Source organism: Mus caroli, unplaced genomic scaffold (assembly GCF_978045245.1).
Source record: "Mus caroli unplaced genomic scaffold, Mus_caroli_1 scaffold_16, whole genome shotgun sequence".
NCBI classification, from domain to species: domain Eukaryota; kingdom Metazoa; phylum Chordata; class Mammalia; order Rodentia; family Muridae; genus Mus; species Mus caroli.
Genome location: NW_028227271.1, coordinates 1,671,224 through 1,689,156, shown reverse-complemented (window position 1 = coordinate 1,689,156; position 17,933 = coordinate 1,671,224). Strand labels below are relative to the sequence as shown.

At 44.3% G+C, this 17,933-nt stretch overlaps 1 protein-coding gene across 1 annotated transcript; it reads left to right on the top strand.

The window, feature by feature from the left end:
• The first annotated feature begins 4,507 nt into the window (after window positions 1-4,507).
• Window positions 4,508-8,311, top strand: Prr13 (proline rich 13). The gene is made up of 4 exons (XM_085831651.1): window positions 4,508-4,611; window positions 5,467-5,505; window positions 5,722-6,071; window positions 7,709-8,311. The coding sequence occupies exons 2-4, from the start codon at window positions 5,487-5,489 to the stop codon at window positions 7,754-7,756; spliced, it is 417 nt and encodes a 138-aa protein (XP_085687777.1). The 5' UTR covers window positions 4,508-4,611; window positions 5,467-5,486; the 3' UTR covers window positions 7,757-8,311.
• Window positions 8,312-17,933: the final 9,622 nt, after the last annotated feature.

The following is a 17,933-nucleotide window of genomic DNA, read 5'->3' as shown; positions in this document are numbered from 1 at the left end:
TTAAGAGCACTGACTGCTCTTCCAGAGGTCCTGAGTTCAACCCCCAACAACCACATGGTGGCTCACAACCATCTGTAATGGGATCTGATTGCCCTCTCCTGGTGTTTCTGAAAATGGCTATAGTGTACTCTTACACATACCCAAATGTATACATTAAGAATAAATTTTCGGGGGCTGGTGAGATGGCTCAGTGGGTAAGAGCACCCGACTGCTCTTCCGAAGGTCCAGAGTTCAAATCCCAGCAACCACATGGTGGCTCACAACCATCTGTAACGAGATCTGGCGCCCTCTTCTGGAGTGTCCGAAGACAGCTACAGTGTACTTACATATAATAAATAAATAAATCTAAAAAAAAAAAAAAAGAATAAATTTTCATCTTACCCTAATGTATTAATTTCTATATATAAATATATAGGCAGAGATATAGATGCAGGTAAGCAGGATTTATTAGATTGATTTACAGGCTGCAGCCCAGCAAATCTAACAATGACTGGCTGTAAGCAGGAAGTCCAACAGTCCAGCACAGTCCACGTGCTTGGATGTCTTCAGTACATGGTGGACTCCCAAAGAACTAGGCTCTAATGCCGGTAAAGAAATGGACTTTCCTTTCCAGGAGAGAACAAACTGGCCAAGAGCAAAGTGTCCTTCTTCGGTATCCTTATCTAGGTTTCCAGCAGATGGTATGGCCCAGGTTAGAGGTGTGTCTTCCCACTTCAAAATCTAGATTAAGTAATCCATCGACTACCAAGAATAGTCATCACACCTAATAAAAATTGTTGTAAATATTTGTAAAAGTTTGAGATCATCTTGGCAACATAGCAGGCTTGAGGCCATCCTAAACTGGGTGTGAGAGCCTGTCTTAAAAATAAATAAAAGTGCCGGGCGTGGTGGCACATGCCTTTAATCCCAGCACTCCAGAGGCAGAGACAGGCAGATTTCTGAGTTCCAGGCCAGCCTGATCTACAGAGTGAGTTCCAGGACAGCCAGGGCTATATAGAGAAAACCCTGTCTCGGAAAACCAAAACCAAACAAACAAACAAACAAAAAAAAAACCCAAAAACAAAACAAAAAAACAAAAAAATAAAAATAAAAAAAAAAGTGTAGAGGGCAGGGAGAGGAACGTAGACAGCTAAGGTCCAGGCCTTGTGTGGCTTGTGGGAAAGTCCTTGTTTTATTTATCATTTTATTTATAGACAGGGTCTCATGTAGCCCAGGGTGACCTAAAACTCTCTATGTTGCCAAGGGTGACCTTGAACTCACAATCCTGTAAGCCCTATCTGCAAAGTGCTGGGGTTATAGGCTTAGTCACCGTATGCAGCTTTAGTTATTTCTTTTTCTTTTCTTTTCTTTTCTTTTCTTTTCTTTCTTTCTTTCTTTCTTTCTTTCTTTCTTTCTTTCTTTCTTTCTTTCTTTCTTCTTTCTCATGATAGCTAGGTAAATCCCTTTATTTTCATGCTTCTTTCCCTAAGATAAACACCACTTTGTTTATTAGGAGTCAAGGTTTTACTGTGTAGTCCAGATTGCTGTGTAGTCTAGTAGTCCACGTTGGCCTCAATGTGAGATCCTTCTGTCCCTCAAGTGCTAGTGTCACCGGTGTGTGAGCTTCAGAGGACAGTTCTTGGGAGTCTGCTCTCTCCTATATGTGGGTCCAAGGAATTGAACCAACGATATCTGACTTGGCAGTCGGCATTTACCTGCTGCTGTCCTCTTCCTCCTCCTCTTCTTTTGTTGTTATTGTTTTGTTTGTTTGTTTTTCTTTTTCTAATGATTTATTGGGCTGGAGAGATGGCTCAGTGGTTAAGAGCACTGAATGTTCTTCTGAAGGTCCTGAGTTCAATTCCCAGCAACCACATGGTGGCTCACAACCATCTGTAATGGGATCTGATGACCTCTTCTGGTGTGTCTAAAGAGAGCAATGGGTACTGATATACATAAAATAAATAAATCTCGAGCCGGGTGTGGTGGCGCACGCCTTTAATCCCAGCACTCGGGAGGCAGAGGCAGGTGGATTTCTGAGTTTGAGGCCAGCCTGGTCTACAAAGTGAGTTCCAGGACAGCCAGGGCTATACAGAGAAACCCTGTCTCAAAAAAAAACAAATAAATAAATAAATAAATAATCTCTTTTTAAAATTTATTTATTATATGTAAGACACTGTAGTTGCCTTCAGACACCCCAGAAGAAGCATCAGATCTCATTACGGATGGTTGTGAGCCACCATGTGGTTTCTGGGATTTGAACCCAGGACCTCTGGAAGAGCAGTCAGTGCTCTTAACCTTTGAGCCATCTCTCCAGCCATGTCTGTTTGTTTTTTTTGTTGTTTGTGGTTTTTTTTTTTTTTTTTTTGAGACAGAGGTTCTCTGTATAGCCTTGGCTTTCTTGGAACTCACTCTGTAGACCAGGCTGGCCTTGAATTCACAGAGCTCTCTCTGCCTGTGCCATCACTGCCCAGCTACCTGCTGGGCCATCTTGCTAGCCCCTTTCAGGATAATCTTTACACTCTAGCTAGACCGTGCTTTTGCTCAGTCGGTTTGTGTTTTCCATGACAGTCCTGCCCCTTTCGTTCAGGAGGAAACTAAAGAATGCAGAAGTTCAGAATGTATGTAAGGTGGCACAGCTTTTAAGTAACAGATTAAAGCGTTTTTGCCATTAGAAGTGATTTTTTTTTTTGTTTTTTTTTTTTTTTTTTTTTTTTTAAGATTTATTTATGTATTATAAGTAAGTACACTGTAGCTGTCTTCAGACGCACCAGAAGAGGGCCCCAGATCTTGTTACAGATGGTTGTGAGCCACTATGTGGTTGCTGGGATTTGAACTCTGGACCTTCGGAAGAGCAGTCGGGTGCTCTTACCCGCTGAGCCATCTCACCAGCCCAGAAGTGATGTTTATGGAGGCTAGAGAGATGGCTCTCAGTAGTTAAGAGCAATAGTTGCATTTCCAGAAGACCCAGATTTCATTTCCAGCACTCACAAGGCAGCGCACAACTGTCTATAACTCCAGTTATCTGGTGCCCTCTTCTGGCTTGGGCAGGTACTTCATGCATGTGGTGCACAAGCCATACATGCAGCCAAAACACCAATACGCATAAGATAATTTTTTTGTTTTTGTTTTGTTTTCGAGACAGGGTTTCTCTGTATAGCCCTGGCCGTCCTGGAACTCACTTTGTAGACCAGGCTGTCCTCGAACTCAGAAATCCGCCTGCCTCTGCCTCCCAAGTGCTGGTATTAAACGTGTGTGCCACCATGTCCGGCTAAGATAAAATATTTTAAAATGATATTTATGGGTTGGGTATATAGCTCAGTTGCAGACACTTGCTTTACATGTTTTGAAATCCACCTGTTAGAACTAGATGTGCTGAAACGCGTGTTTGTAATCTTCATCTTTTAAAAAAAAATTCTGAGAGTTGTGGCTTGCTTTTGTTTTTCTAGCACCCGAGAGAGGCAGATATGGGATGACTGCTTTTCATCCAAGGTCAACCGGAGTCATACTGGTAGATTATCTCAGAACATCAAAACCAAAAATGAATTCACTTAGTTACCCGAACAATGACATGAAACTATAACCGCACCATCTGCTGAACACATTGAAACCCTGTCTCTTATCTTTCTACAAAAGAGAACCACAGGCTGTGGTTCTAGCAGCTGGCAACATTGAAGCCCAGGGCTGGGACTCAGCAGAACTTCCTCCTTTTGTTTTGAGGCCTTTTTTTGTTTTTGTTGTTGTTGTTTTCCGAGTCAGAGACAGGGCTTGTCTGTGTGGCTCTGGCTGTCTTGGAACTTACTATGCAGACCATGCTGGTTTCAAACGCAGAGATTCACCTGCCTCTGCCTCCTGAGTTCAGGGACTAAAGGTGTTGTGCCATCAGGACAGAGCTCTCTCTGAGGTTTTATGTAGGGTTGACTGGCCTCAAATTCCCTAAGAAGCTAACATTGTCTTTAAATCCTGATTCTCTTCCTCCATTTCCAAAATGCTAGGTTACAGACAAGTCTACCATCAAGCAGGCACTTGGTGCACATACACTGAGGCAAAACACTCATACACATTAAAAAAAAAAAAATCTTGCCGGGCGTGGTGGCGCACGTCTTTAATCCCAGCACTTGGGAGGCAGAGGCAGGCGGATTTCTGAGTTCGAGGCCAGCCTGGTCTACAGCGTGAGTTCCAGGACAGCCAGGGCTACACAGAGAAACCCTGTCTCGATAAAAACCAAAAAAAAAAAAAAAAAAAAAAAAAATCTTAAAATTTAAGCAAAACAAACAAAAAAAAACCAGTGAGAGTTTATCTAGTTGGCTCAGGTCCTTTGCTTGGAGCTGACCCCGCCTCGGTCCCGCCCTAAGGAGTATTTCCGCTGCGTCTCTGTATTTCACCTGTATGTATTTCACAACGCAATGTTTTCTCCCTAAGGCTCCGCCTGGCGGCCAGCGCAAGGGTTTCCTCCTTGTTTAGTTGGACCACAGCGATTGACAAGTCAGTTCTCCAATCATCGTGCCAAGTGATCACATAATTATTAACTAGGTCACAGGGGCGGTGCGGAAGTATAGAATGAATAGGAGTGACCAGGAAGTGCGAACCCAGACTGAGAAGGACGACAGGAGCGGGACCGGCGATCTTGGGAAGGTGACAGGGCATCTGGCCTCCCAAATTCCTTCTCTCCTCTTAGCTGGGATCCATTTATTCCTGAGAACTAGGAACTCCATTTGCCCTTTGGGGGTTGTGTGTGTGTGTTCTAAGAGTTTTGGGACCTGGAGTGTCTTTCTTGATACTTCAGGATGGGATTATTTATTTATTTATTTATTTTAGCTCCACTTCAGGGGTGCCCCCGGGGCGAGCAGAGAGTTTAGGTCCCATCTCACACCACGGATGCCTAAAGGCCTCCGGTCCCATTCCAGGGAGAGGGAAATGAGACATCCAGGTGAGATAGTGAAAGTGGGAGGGGCCCTGGGAAGAGAGTTCCTGTGATTTAAATCCTGGGCTAGAGTAGGCTAAGAGGGTGCGGGAAAGAGAAAGGGAACTTTTTTTTTTTTTTTTTTTTTTTTTTTTTTTTTTTTAGTTTTTCCAGACAGGGTTTCTCTGTGTAGCCCTGGCTATCCTGGAACTCACTCTGTAGACCAGGCTGGCCTCGAACTCAGAAATCCACCTGCCTCTGCCTCCCAAGTGCTGGGATTAAAAGCGTGTGCCACCACGCCCGGCAGGGAACTTTTTTCATTTCCTTTTGTTTTGGGTTTCGACAAAGGGTAGCTCTGGCTGTCCTGTAACTTTTTAGACCAGGCTGGTCTGGAACTCAGAGATCCACCTGCCTTTGTCGCCAGAGTGCTGCCCATTTTTAAGTGGAGGTTTATCAGTGAGAGCCTTGGTAGGGTGGAGGTTGTAGGGTGGAGGCTGCAGGGTGGAGGCTGTAGGGTGGGGCTCGGGTTCTTGAAAATCCTCCTCCCTTCCTGGGACCTTCAGATTTTTGCCTGTTTTACTTCCTAGGCTTGAGCTAACATCTGGACATGTGGAATCCTAATGCTGGTAAGTTCCTGGGGGCTCTCCTCTGACCCGCCCCAGCCCATTTTGCAATGAAACAGGAAGTTTCTATCTATCCCCGCAACCCCGAGCAAAAGCAAAGCCACCGGACCACTGCTAGTTACCAAGTTCTGCCTTTCCATAAGGCTTAAGAACCGTAGTGATTTGTGTTGATAGAGTTTCCGGACAGTTCTAATCTTTATTCTCGGATTCTTCTTCCAGGACCGAATCCATATCCACCCCAAGTTGTGTGCCCAGGAGGTTCCAATCCTGCCTGTCCACCACCTCTCAATCCTGCCTTTCCCCCTGTCCCCTGTCCTCCCGGAATTCCCCAGGGAAACCCAGCTTTCCCTCCGTGTCGTCCCCCTTATCCTGTACCACAACCAGGGTGTCCAGGATACCAACCCTCAGGTCCCTACCCTCCCCCATACCCACCACCTGCTCCTGGCATGTGCCCCGTGAATCCTCCGGCTCCTGGCATGGTGGGCCCCGGAATCGTGATAGACAAGAAGACTCGGAAGAAAATGAAGAAAGCTCATAAGAAGTCGCACAAACATCACAAGCACGGGAAGGTCAGTGTCCTCTGGAGCCTGGCTGGGGAAAGAGCTCCGTTCAGAGGGACCAGGGGTGATCAGGAGTTGCGGAAGGGCATTCACGGTTTGTGGGCGCAGGCGATGGTTTGTGGGAGCGGTTGCTGCCTACCGCTTGTCGCTTTAGCAGATGTAGATGGTTTTTCCTTTACGTGAGGGGATCCTCCTGAAAGGAGTTTAGTAATATTGAGGCATCAGACCACTCCCATCTGCCAAGGAAAAGTGAAGGGGTGCGGGGTGGATTTCCGTGCCAAAACTCCTCAACCTTCTCTACCTAACTCTTTCCCAGTAACTTCCCTCACCCACCCCGGGTGTATCCTTTGGTAAATTGGACACACCCACTGAGGTTGTCTAAATGTCAAAAGAGTGACAAAGCACAGTGACAAAGCATAATAGTTTAGTGAGTGGTGATATGGCCCTTAGTTCCTGGATTTCCTTTATCTCCTTCAGCATTCCCAGGTGCTGAGTTAATTCCCTGGAGGAGCCTTCTGTGACTCAGCCTCCAGCAAAGCCTGGGGTGAAAGGGGATTTTCCTTCACTAGACCAGTACGGTCCTTCCACAGGAACGTTGATTCTTTTTTTTTTTTTTTTTTTTTTTTTTTTTTTTGGTTTTTACGAGACAGGGTTTCTCTGTATAGCCCTGGCTGTCCTGGAGCTCACTTTGTAGACCAGGCTGGCCTCGAACTCAGAAATCCGCCTGCCTCTGCCTCCCGAGTGCTGGGATTAAAGGCGTGCGCCACCACGCCCGGCAGGAACGTTGATTCTTATTAGTGAGGGTGGGAGTTCCCCTGAGGACTCAGGAAGACCGTCAGTCTGAAACTTGAGGCTTCGGTAGACTTTATGCCCGTGTTTGTTTGCTCCGTGGATTTGGGCTCTAGTTCCTGAGTCTGGTCTTAGGTAGACATGTGGGGATTAGGGAAGGAAATGAGACTCTGAATGAGGGAGAGAACCTCGGTATGTCTGTGTGGATCCTGGGATGGGATTTCTCCAGCCATCTAGATGTCTCTTCTGCCATCTTCCCCACTTTTTCCCCTAGTGGGACTTAGAAATACACCATCACCCACACGGTGGCCGTTTCTACCCTCTCTGAGGTGCAGAGAGATTCTAGTTTGTCATTCTTTTTTTTTTTTTTTTTTTTTTTTTCTTCAACACAGGGTTTCTCTGTATAGCCCTGGCTATCCTGGAACTCACTTTGTAGACTAGGCTGGCCTTGAACTCAGAAATCCGCCGGCCTCTGCCTCCCGAGTGCTGGGTTTAAAGGCAAGCACCACCGCTGCCCAGCTAGTTTGTTATTCCTTAAAGCTAACGAGGAGGGATGATTAAGGTAGCAGCAGCTTCCCACACCCTGCTGAGTTTGCTCCACTTTCCTGGCCCTGGCTAGGTGTGGAAACTTGGTTGGAAGGCAATGTGTTCAGTTCTGTGCAGTGGTTGAGGACAATTTAATCCATTCTTGTACGTTCCCTGCTGCAGGAAACCCTTGATTTTGTTGGTTATTGGGACAGGACAGTATGAGACTCCTGCTTACTGGATACTTGGGTGGATGGGTGGGGCATGATAAAATGGCCCTTGGGGTAACCAGAGGTCATCTGGGTCTGATGATGTGTCCTTTCCCCTTGCAGCACTCCTCCTCCTCCTCCTCCTCCTCTTCCAGCAGTGACTCTGACTGAACGCAGGGCCTGGAGCCTCCTCCCCTCCAGCCTCACCAGCTCCACTCTCCCACCAAGCTTCAGCTGTCATCCTCGTACTGAGTGAGGGGCATTAGCCCTCTGCTCCTTGCCCCACTCCTACCTGTGCCTTCCCCTGCTGTTCTGTCCCGGCTGTCAAGGGCTAGCTAGCAAAAGCAAAGCAGCCTTCTCGATCTGATCGTAGCTGATGAGGTCAGTGGGGGGGAACTGTCTTTTGAAGATGGCAAGACCTCTGAGCTAAATGGGGGAGCACCATTTTAAGATCTGCACCATGTGTTTTTTTTTTTCTTCCACTTTCTTTTGTAATACTTGTGACAGTTTGTGATGAAAAACCTCTACTTTTGTAATGGCGGCACATGAGAGTGATTTAATGGCAACTGTTCCCGGCAGGGCTTATGGGTCGCAGTAACTGTCGAGCTGCTGAAAAGTGCAGTCTCTTTACTTGGTGAGCTCTTTTGGGACCCGACTTATTCCTTAGTTCAGTATGTTATCTTTGATGGCTCTAAGTCCAAATAAAAGTTCCTCTTCCAGCTTCTACTCACCTGTGCCATTACCTTGACTGGGCTAGTTTGACTTGGTCATACTCTTTAAAGTATGCCACTTTTTTATTTTTATTTTTTTAATTCCTCTGAGAGTCTCACATCACCCAGGCTTCATATATGTGTGTGTGTGTATGTGTGTGTACATATATATATATATATATAGTGTGTGTGTGTGTATGCATATGTGTTTGTGCGTGTATGCATATATATGTGTGTGAATATATGCATATATATGTATGTATGTGTGTGTATATGCATATATGTATATATGTGTGTGTGCATATATATGTGTATATGTATATATGTATACACATACACACATATATGGTGACTTTGATATACAGATCCTTGTGTCTCCACATTTGGAGTGCTGGGATCACAAGCTTCAGCCACCACACGTTGTTTACGGGCTTGAACCCAGACCTGTGCCTCCTAGTCAGGGACTTTACCTGGTGCTACGTCCCCAGCCTGAAGTGTGGTGTTCAGTGAGGAGCCAATGCATCAGTGAGGAGGATACTGCACTAGTCTAAGAGGGGAGGAGCCTTCAGAATGGACTCAGGTTTTACAGACTGAATCCACACTGCTCTCCCAGATACGGACCCGTTCGCATATGTTTTCATTTGCTACAGAGGTTTTCTTTCAGACAGGGTCTGAGTATGTAGCCTTGGCTAGCCTGTACTCAATAGGTAGAGGAGGCTAGCTTCCAACTCACAGATCTCACAATTCCAAGCCTGGGATTAAAGGAGTGGCCGACTATGCCCAGCTGGCTTCAGAGGCTTTCAATCCTTGGCTGCTCATCAACTTTAAGTGGGGGCAATTTAGGGTTCTGCCCTTGATCTAATAAATAAGATAGATAGATAGATGGATAGATAGATAGATACATACATACATACATACATACTATACACACAAACACACACACACATACACACACGTCTGTACAGGGCTAGTATGTATGTGCTTTATGTCATGCAGTTCCTGTACAAGCCAGAAGAGGGTAGAGGATCCCCTGGTACTGGAGTTACTGATCATAATGGGTCTCTGGAAATTGAACCCAGGCCCTTTGGAAGAGCAACCCCTGCACCCCTGCTCTTTTTTTTTTTTTTTTTTTTTTTTTTTTTTGGTCTTTTCAAGACAGGGTTTCTCTGTGTAGCCCTGGCTGTCCTGGAACTCACTTTGTAGACCAGGCAACCCCTGCTCTTAACCACAGAAACATCTCTCCATCACCACCCTCCTTTTTTTTTTTTTTTTTTTTTAAAGAATCTTGCTATCTAACCCAAGTTGACCTTGAATTTAAGGTCTTCTTCCCTCAGCATCCCAGGTACTGCCATGATAAACCCAATCCACAGTGCCCAGAACTGGGGAGGCTCAGTGGCAGAAGGCTTGCCTTGCCTGTATGTTGTCATGGATTTAATTTTTTTTTTTAAAGATTTATTCATTATATGTAAGTACACTGTAGCTGTCTTCAGACACACCAGAAGAGGGCGCCAGATCTCGTTGCGGATGGTTGTGAGCCACCATGTGGTTGCTGGGATTTGAACTCCGGACCTTCGGAAGAGCAGTCGGGTGCTCTTACCCACTGAGCCATCTCACCAGCCCGGATTTAATTTTTGACAACAAGAAAGAAACAGAACAACAAAAAGCCAGTTTGATGGTCCTATGTAGTCCATAACGCAAGCGCACTATGTAGCCAAGATGAACAACTTTCTGATCTTTCTGTTTCCTCAGGGCTGGAATTACAGGTGTGTACTAGTATGCCTCATTTTATGTAGTGCTGGGGCCTGAACCTGGGGCCTTGTGCCTGGTGGGTAGGTAAAGATGCTCACAACCCCAGCTCTTTAAGTTTTAGAAAGTAATTTATTAGAGTATTAGGGTTTTCTTAAGGACATATATATATATATGTATCTATATGTTAGAAGAAATAAATATGTATTATATATAAATATACAGTATACTAGTATATATGGGACTAGAGAGATGGCTCAGTGGTTAACAGCACTTAACTGTTCTTCCAGAGTCCCTGAATTCAATTCCCAGCACAACTGCACAGTGGCTCAAATGCATCTGTAATGGGATTTGATACCCTCTTCTGTTAATGTCTGAAGACAGCTACAGTATACTAATATACATTATATAAATACATATATTTGTATATATAAAACTCTATATAAATAAAGATGTATGTATGTATGTATATATGTGTATATACACACACACACACATATATATATATATATGATTTATTAGAATGGTTTATAGGCTGTGGTCCAGCTAGACCATAGTTCAACAATGGATATCTACCAACAGAAGGTACAAGAATACAATAGTTGTTCAGTCCCCGTGAGGCTAGATGGTCTTCAGTACATACCAGGATCCTGAAGAAGCAGCCTTTAATGCCAGGGAAGGAATGGATTTGCCAGAGAGAGTGGGCAGGCAAGGAACAAAAGCTTCGTTCTTCCATGTCCTGTATATAGGCTGCCACCAGAAGGTGGGGCCCAGATTAAAGATGGATCTTCCTGCCTCAAAAGATCTGGATTAGAGTGGGTCTTCCCATTTCAAATGATCTGATTAAGGAGAAAAAAATTCCTCACAGGCACAGCCATCTGCTTGGGTTTCTGTTAATTCCAGATGTAATAAAGTTGACAACCAAGAATGGCCATCGCACATAGGCCGCTTGGGAGAAAGGACACAGTATTCTTGGAGAATAGCAAACGAGGTATTTTTCTCATGGCCTATGTAGCTTTTGATGACTTTGAACTCACTATGTAGACCATGCTGGTCTCAAACAGATCTGTCGGCCTGTGTCCAGAGGGCTCGGGTGACAGGTATGAACCATCTTGCCTAGATGCAGGGTTGGGGGACAAGGTCTAGGCTGATCATTAACACCTGCTCCTCTGTCTCCAGCTTTTTGGTTGCAGGAACTAAATGCAAGACACTATCATAATCAGTCTAGCTAATATATATACACACATATATGTATATACACACACACACACAGACACACAGACATGTATGTATTTGTTTATTTTAGTGTATCCTTGGCTATCTGGAGTTGCCTATGTGGACTAGCTTGGGAAGTGTGTCTGCTGCCATCTTTGTGTGTGTGTGCGTGCACGCACACACACATAAATTTGGAGGCCAGAGTAAGACTTTGGGTGTCTTACTCTATTGCTCTCTACCTTATTCCCTTGAAACAATCTCTAACTGAACCTGAAGTCCACCACTTTGGCTAGGTGGGCTAGCTAACAAGTTTTCAGGATCTAAGTATTATTGGTTCAGGGAATAAAGCTATGTCTTTGAGCATGTTAGGCAAGCACACACGCTGAGGTACACTCTCAGACCTGCCTTTTGTTTGTTTGTTTTTTTGAGACAGGTCTTCATTATAAAACTCTGGCTGGCCTGCCTTTATTTTTGTTTTGTTTTGGAGAGAGGGCTTCCTAAGATGTCTGGGAACTTGCTATATTAGCTAGTCTAGAGGACTTTTGGTTCTCTAAGCCACTTTGCTTAGCCTATGCCCGGTCTTAATGTGGAAGTGACTACTTTAGTGAACAGCGGTTGAAACAGTGGGAGCCACTGGCTATATCTGAGCACTGTCGGGGGGGGACCACTGTCTTTTTAAGATGCCAGTCATTTCCTAATGATTTACATTTCTAGCTGAAACTTTGGCATGCACTGACTTATCTAAAGATGTAAGTTCTGGCTCAGTGTAGTGGTTGAGCCCTGTATAAATGAGCCCTGGGTCTTCTGTACTCTCTCTTAGCTCCTCCCAATTCCATTACTGGCCTGGTTCCTGAAACCATTGGGTTTGCCACCCCTCCTCTGTACACCAGTCCATACTCCCAAAGGTGATAGTTCTCAGATTTTTTTAAAAAAGATTTTTTTATTTATTTTATGCATATGAGTACACTTGTCATGGTTTTCAGACACATCCGAATGAGGCATCTGATCCCATGACAGATGGTTGTGAGCCACCATGTGGTTGCTAAGGATTGAACTCAGGACCTCTGGAAGAACAGACATTGCTCTTAACCACTGAGCCATTTCTCCAGCTCTAATCCCAGCACTCTGAAGGCAGAGGTAGGTGGATCTCAGAACGGATTCTAAGCCAACCAGGGCTACCCTATCCTGTCTCAAACAAACAAATAAACAAACAAGCAAACAAAAAAACCAGAAAAGCCAAAAAACCAATAGTAGCCAGGCACTGGTGGCGCATGCCTTTAATCCCAGCACTCGGGAGGCAGAGGCAGGTGGATTTCTGACTTTGAGGCCAGCCTGGTCTACAAAGTGAGTTCCAGGACAGCCAGGACTACACAGAGAAACCCTGTCTCGAAAAACAAAAAGCAGGGGCTGGAGAGATGGCTCAGCGGGTAAGAGCACTGACTGTTCTTCCAAAGGTCATGAGTTCAAATCCCAGCAACCACATGGTGGCTCCCAACCATCCTTAATAAGATCTGATGCCCTCTTCTGGTGTGTCTGAAGACAGCTACAGTGTACTTAGATATAATAATAAAATAAATCTTAAAAAAAAAAAAAAGAAAAACAAAAAACAAACAACAGCAATAAAAACCCAATAGCAAAGTCTCTGGTGGTCTTGTAGACACATGGCATGTGGCGCACATACATATATAGGTAAACACTCATATACATGAAAGAAAATCAAATCTTTAAAAAACATGCAAATTTGGGAGTTTAGCTCTAGTGACTATGAATAATGAAATGAATCTGTAGCTTGCTGGCTTTTTTTGAATACTTTCTGTAGATAAATATGTTGTTTTGTGATCCTAGGCAAGTTCACCCATTTCTGCTTTGGAGAATTTCTTGATCCATAGTCAGATATTGCTATTAGATTCTCCTTCTCTCTCTCCCCTTATCTTCCTCATTTTAAAGATATATTTTGTGCTGGACTGTGGTGCATGTCTTTAGTCCCAACACACGGGATTTTGAGGCCAGCCTGAGTCTACAGAGTGAATTCCAGGGTTAGAGTTGGAGACAACCAGTCTCAGGAAAAAAAAAAAATTTATATGTCTATGTGAGTTTATGTGCAATACTTGTATGTAAGCACATAAGACCACAAAGAACAGATGCAATTTGATGTCTTAGGACTGAGTTACAGGTGACTTGTCAGCTGCCTGATGTGGGTGCTGGGAACAGAAACTGGGTCCTCTGCAATATTAATAAGTGCTCTTTAAAAAAACAAAAACCAAACTTGGGCTAGAGAGATGGCTCAGAGATTAAGAGCACTGACTGCTCTTCCAGAGGCAGAAGTCCTGAGTTCAATTTTCAGCAACCACATGGTGGCTCACAACCATCTTTAGAGGAATCCAGTGCCCTCTTCTGGGGTGTTTGAAGACAGCTACAGTATAACTCACATACATAAAATAAATAATTAAAACAAACAAACTTACTACATAAAATGTTTTGCCTGGATGTATTTCTGTGCACTGTATGCATGCTTGGTGTTCACAGAGTCCAAAAGAGGGAGTCTGATCCTCTAGGACTGTAGCTAAATAGGTGATTGTGAGCAAGTGTGTGGGTGCTGGAAATGTAAACTAGGTCCTTTGGAAGAGCAACCAGTGCTTTTAACCACTGAACGGTTTCATCAGCCCAGCTGTCTCATATTACATTGTATTACATTGTATTTTATTTGTATATGTGCGGGCACACGCCAGGGTCCAAATGTGGCAATCAGGATAATAATTGGTAGTTAGTCTCAAGAGGAACTCAGCTGAACTCTTGTTGAACTCAGGTCTTCAGGCTTGACAGTTGAGCCTATTGCCAACCCTCTCTCCCTGCTTTGTGTCTGGGATTTCACCCAAGACCTTGTGTGCTCAGGGTTCCTTTTTTTTTTTTTTTTTTTTTTTTTTTTTTTTTTTGGTTTTTCCAGACAGGGTTTCTCTGTATAGCCCTGGCTGTCCTGGAACTCACTCTGTAGATCAGGCTGGCCTCGAACTCAGACCCACCCACAGGACTTCATCTGTCTCAGCGTTGACTGTAACTGTTGGTCAGCCCTAATAAAACTCTTTGATTTTTATTTTGCCTTATGCCATATGTATGACCTCATGGAAAGTGGATAGCATTCTAGCTGTTGGGAGCCCCACTGTTTTTACTGGCCCACCTGCAAAATCTTTAGGTTAAACTTTCAGCTTAGATCTTTAGATCTGACAGTAAACTTTTTTTTTAAAGTTTTATTTATTTTATGTTTATGAGTACACTGTAGCTGTACAGATGCGTGTGAGCTTTCGTTTGGTTGTTGGGAATTGTATTTAGGACCTCTGCTTGTTCTAGTCAACCCCACTTGCTCTGGTCATCTTGCTCGCTCAGTCCCTGCTCGATCCTGCTCAAAGATTTATTTAAATAAGTACACTGAAGCTGTCTTCAGATGCACCAGAAGAGGGCATCAGGTCTCATTAAGGGCAGTTGTGAGCCACAATGTGGTTGCTGGGATTTGAACTCAGGACCTTTGAAAGGGCAGTCAGCGCTCTTACCTGCTGAGCCATCTTGCCAGTCCAGTAATCTTGTTCCTTAATTGGCTTTTTTTTCTGGTGTTTTCCCTACTTCCTTTCCACCCTTTACCCTTTACCTTTGGCCAAATGGTAAGGTTTTGTTTTTCTTTCTTTCTTTTTTTTTTTTTTTTTTTTTTTTTTTGGTTTTTCGAGACAGGGTTTCTCTTTATAGCTCTGGCTGTCCTGGAGCTCACTTTGTAGACCAGGCTGGCCTCGAACTCAGAAATCCGCCTGCCTCTGCCTCCCGAGTGCTGGGATTAAAGGCGTGCGCCACCACGCCCGGCTTGTTTTTCTTTCTTTCTTCCTCTCTTTCTCTCTCTCTCTTTCTTTCTTTCTTTTTTTTTTTTTTTTTTGAGACAGGTTCTCTATAGAGCCCTGTCCAAGACAAAGCTGGTCTTGAACTCAAGAGATCCACTTGCCTCTGCCTCCTTAGTGCTGGGATTAAAAGTGTGTACAATGACACCTGGCACCAAATGGTGTCAAATGAGGATTTTATTTTGCATTCCTAATATTAGCTCCTCATTTGGGTGGTGGAAAGAAAGACATTTGGAGTCTTTAAGTCTTATTTTCCAGCTATGGTCACTTGGCTCCACTTGACTGATAGTAAAACCACAACAAGTACTGCATACACAATAGGCAAAAACACCTGTGTACAGAAAAGAGAGGAAAATTAATTTATTTTTTCTAGGCAGTGTTGGCACACACCTTTGATCTCAGCACTTGGGAGGCAGAGGCAATTGGATCTTTGAGTTCAAGCTCAGCCTGGTCTACAGAGTGAGTACAGCCAGGGCTCCCCATAGAAACCTTGTCTCAAGAAACAACAACAAAAATTTAAATTTATGCATATGTGTATCTGTAGGATAGTTATGTGCACCTGAGGGTGTAAGCACCCTAGCAGTCCAGAAGAGGGCATCAGATTTTTGGAGTTGAATCTTCAGGGAATTGTGAACCATCTACAGGGAACTGAACTTGGCTCCTTTGTAAGAACAAGTTGTTTTTTGTTTGATTTTTGAGAGTGAATCTCACTATGTAGCTCTCAGTGTCCTGAAACTTGCTATGTAGACCAGGCTGACTTCAAAAGATCTGCCTGCCTCTTACCTGCATGTGCCTGGACTCCTTACAGATGTACCTATTTATTTTGTATGGGTTTTACCTACCATGTATATATGTGCACCACTTGTGTGCAAGTGCCTGTGGATCCAGAAGAGGGTGTTGTATCCCATGGAACTGGAGTTACACTCACTGTGAGACCCTATGTCGGTACTGGTGATTGAACACTGAATCTCTGGGAGAACAGTTGGAGAACTATTGAGACATCGTCCCAGTCCTAACAGCCAGTGCTATGGAAAGGGCATTTGCCATCACCCCTGATGTCCTGAGTCCGATTTTCAGGACCTGCTTGGTTGAAGGAGAAAACTGGGGGCTGGTGAGATGGCTCAGTGGGTAAGAGCACCGGACTGCTCTTCCAAAGGTCCAGAGTTCAAATCCCAGCAACCACATGGTGGCTAACAACCATCCGTAATGAGATCTGGCACCCTCTTCTGGGGTGTCTGAAGACAGCTACAGTGTACTTACATATAATAAAAAAAAAAAAAAACAGAGAAAACTGAATCCTCCTGAAAATCCTCCTTTGACTTCCTCCTGCCTGCTGTGGTGTACACACACACACACACTCAGTTTGTATACACATATACAAAACGTTAAAAAAGGTTTATTGCTTTTTTAAAGACATCAGGATAGTTGTCTTGTGTACAAAATTCTGTGTTTTCAAGATGTCTTTTTTTTTTTTTTAAGATTTATTTATTTATTATATGTAAATACACTGTAGCTGTCTTCAGACACTCCAGAAGAGGGAGTCAGATCTTGTTAAGGATGGTTGTGAGCCACCATGTGGTTGCTGGGATTTGAACTCCTGACCTTGGGAAGAGCAGTCGGGTGCTCTTACCCACTGAGCCATCTCACCAGCCCCCTTTTTTTTTTTTTTTTTTTTAAGGAGCAACAAGCAACAATAAAGCAGCACAGCTGTATAGTCCAAGGTGGCCTGAGATTCACCATTGTCATCCTTAAGTTCCCCAGTGGTATCAGCTTGAATCACACACTGTGCTTGGCCACAGAGTACCTTCTTGTACTGATGTTTAACTTGTTCTTTGGTTCCTATAAATGGATAATTAGACCTAATAAAAAGATTAACCAATTTGGGCAGGAATTCTAGATTATACAGTACTTCTTATATAATAGTGAGATACTCACATGATCAATGTTGTCCTAATACAGTGACGTTTTAAAGTTACTTTTCTTTTTTCTTTTTTGGTTTTTCAAGACAAGGTTTCTATAAAGCCCTGTCTGTCCAGGGTGGACTCGAACTCAGAGATCTTCCTGACTCTGCCTCTCCGGTGCTGGAATCAAGTTGCGTACCACCACCGTCTAATTTAAGAACATTCTCTTACATTTTAATTCTTTATTATAATTTTTATTGCCTGATTATTGCAAAATAATGATTGATAATAATGTCTCCATTTCTTCTGCACTCACTAAAGTGGATTTTTTTTTGTTTTGTTTTTTGAGACGGGGGTTTCTCTGTATAGCCCTGGCTGTCCTGGAACTCACTTTGTAGACCAGGCTGGCCTCGAACTCAGAAATCCACCTGCCTTTGCCTCCGGAGTGCTGGGATTAAAGGCGTGCGCCACCACGCCCGGCTGATTATTTTTATAGTAAGCAGTTTGCCTGATACTTTCAGTCTGGCCATTCGTTTTTTATTTTAGACAACTGTTATTTTCCTTTCCCTCCCTCCCATCTTGATCCAAAGCATTGGCCACCTCTTCGCATTTAGGCCTGAGCTTTCCAGTTCTTCCGCTAGAGGCCAGTGGTATCCTCCGCGCCCCTGTGCTGCCGCTCTATCTCAGACCTCGTGGCTGGTTACTGGCCGTCTCGCTGGTGCCGACGCTGTCCAAGGAGCCGCTCTAGGCTCCGGGAAGGCCGTCCGCATTGCGTGGGGAAAGTGTGGACGACGCAGTCGACTCGCCGGCCCCCGGGGCGGTTAGCGCTTCCGGGGTCGAAGGGTGCGCGGGGTTGAAAGCGGCCCGCTCCGCCCCGTCCCCCTCCCAGACCAGCAGA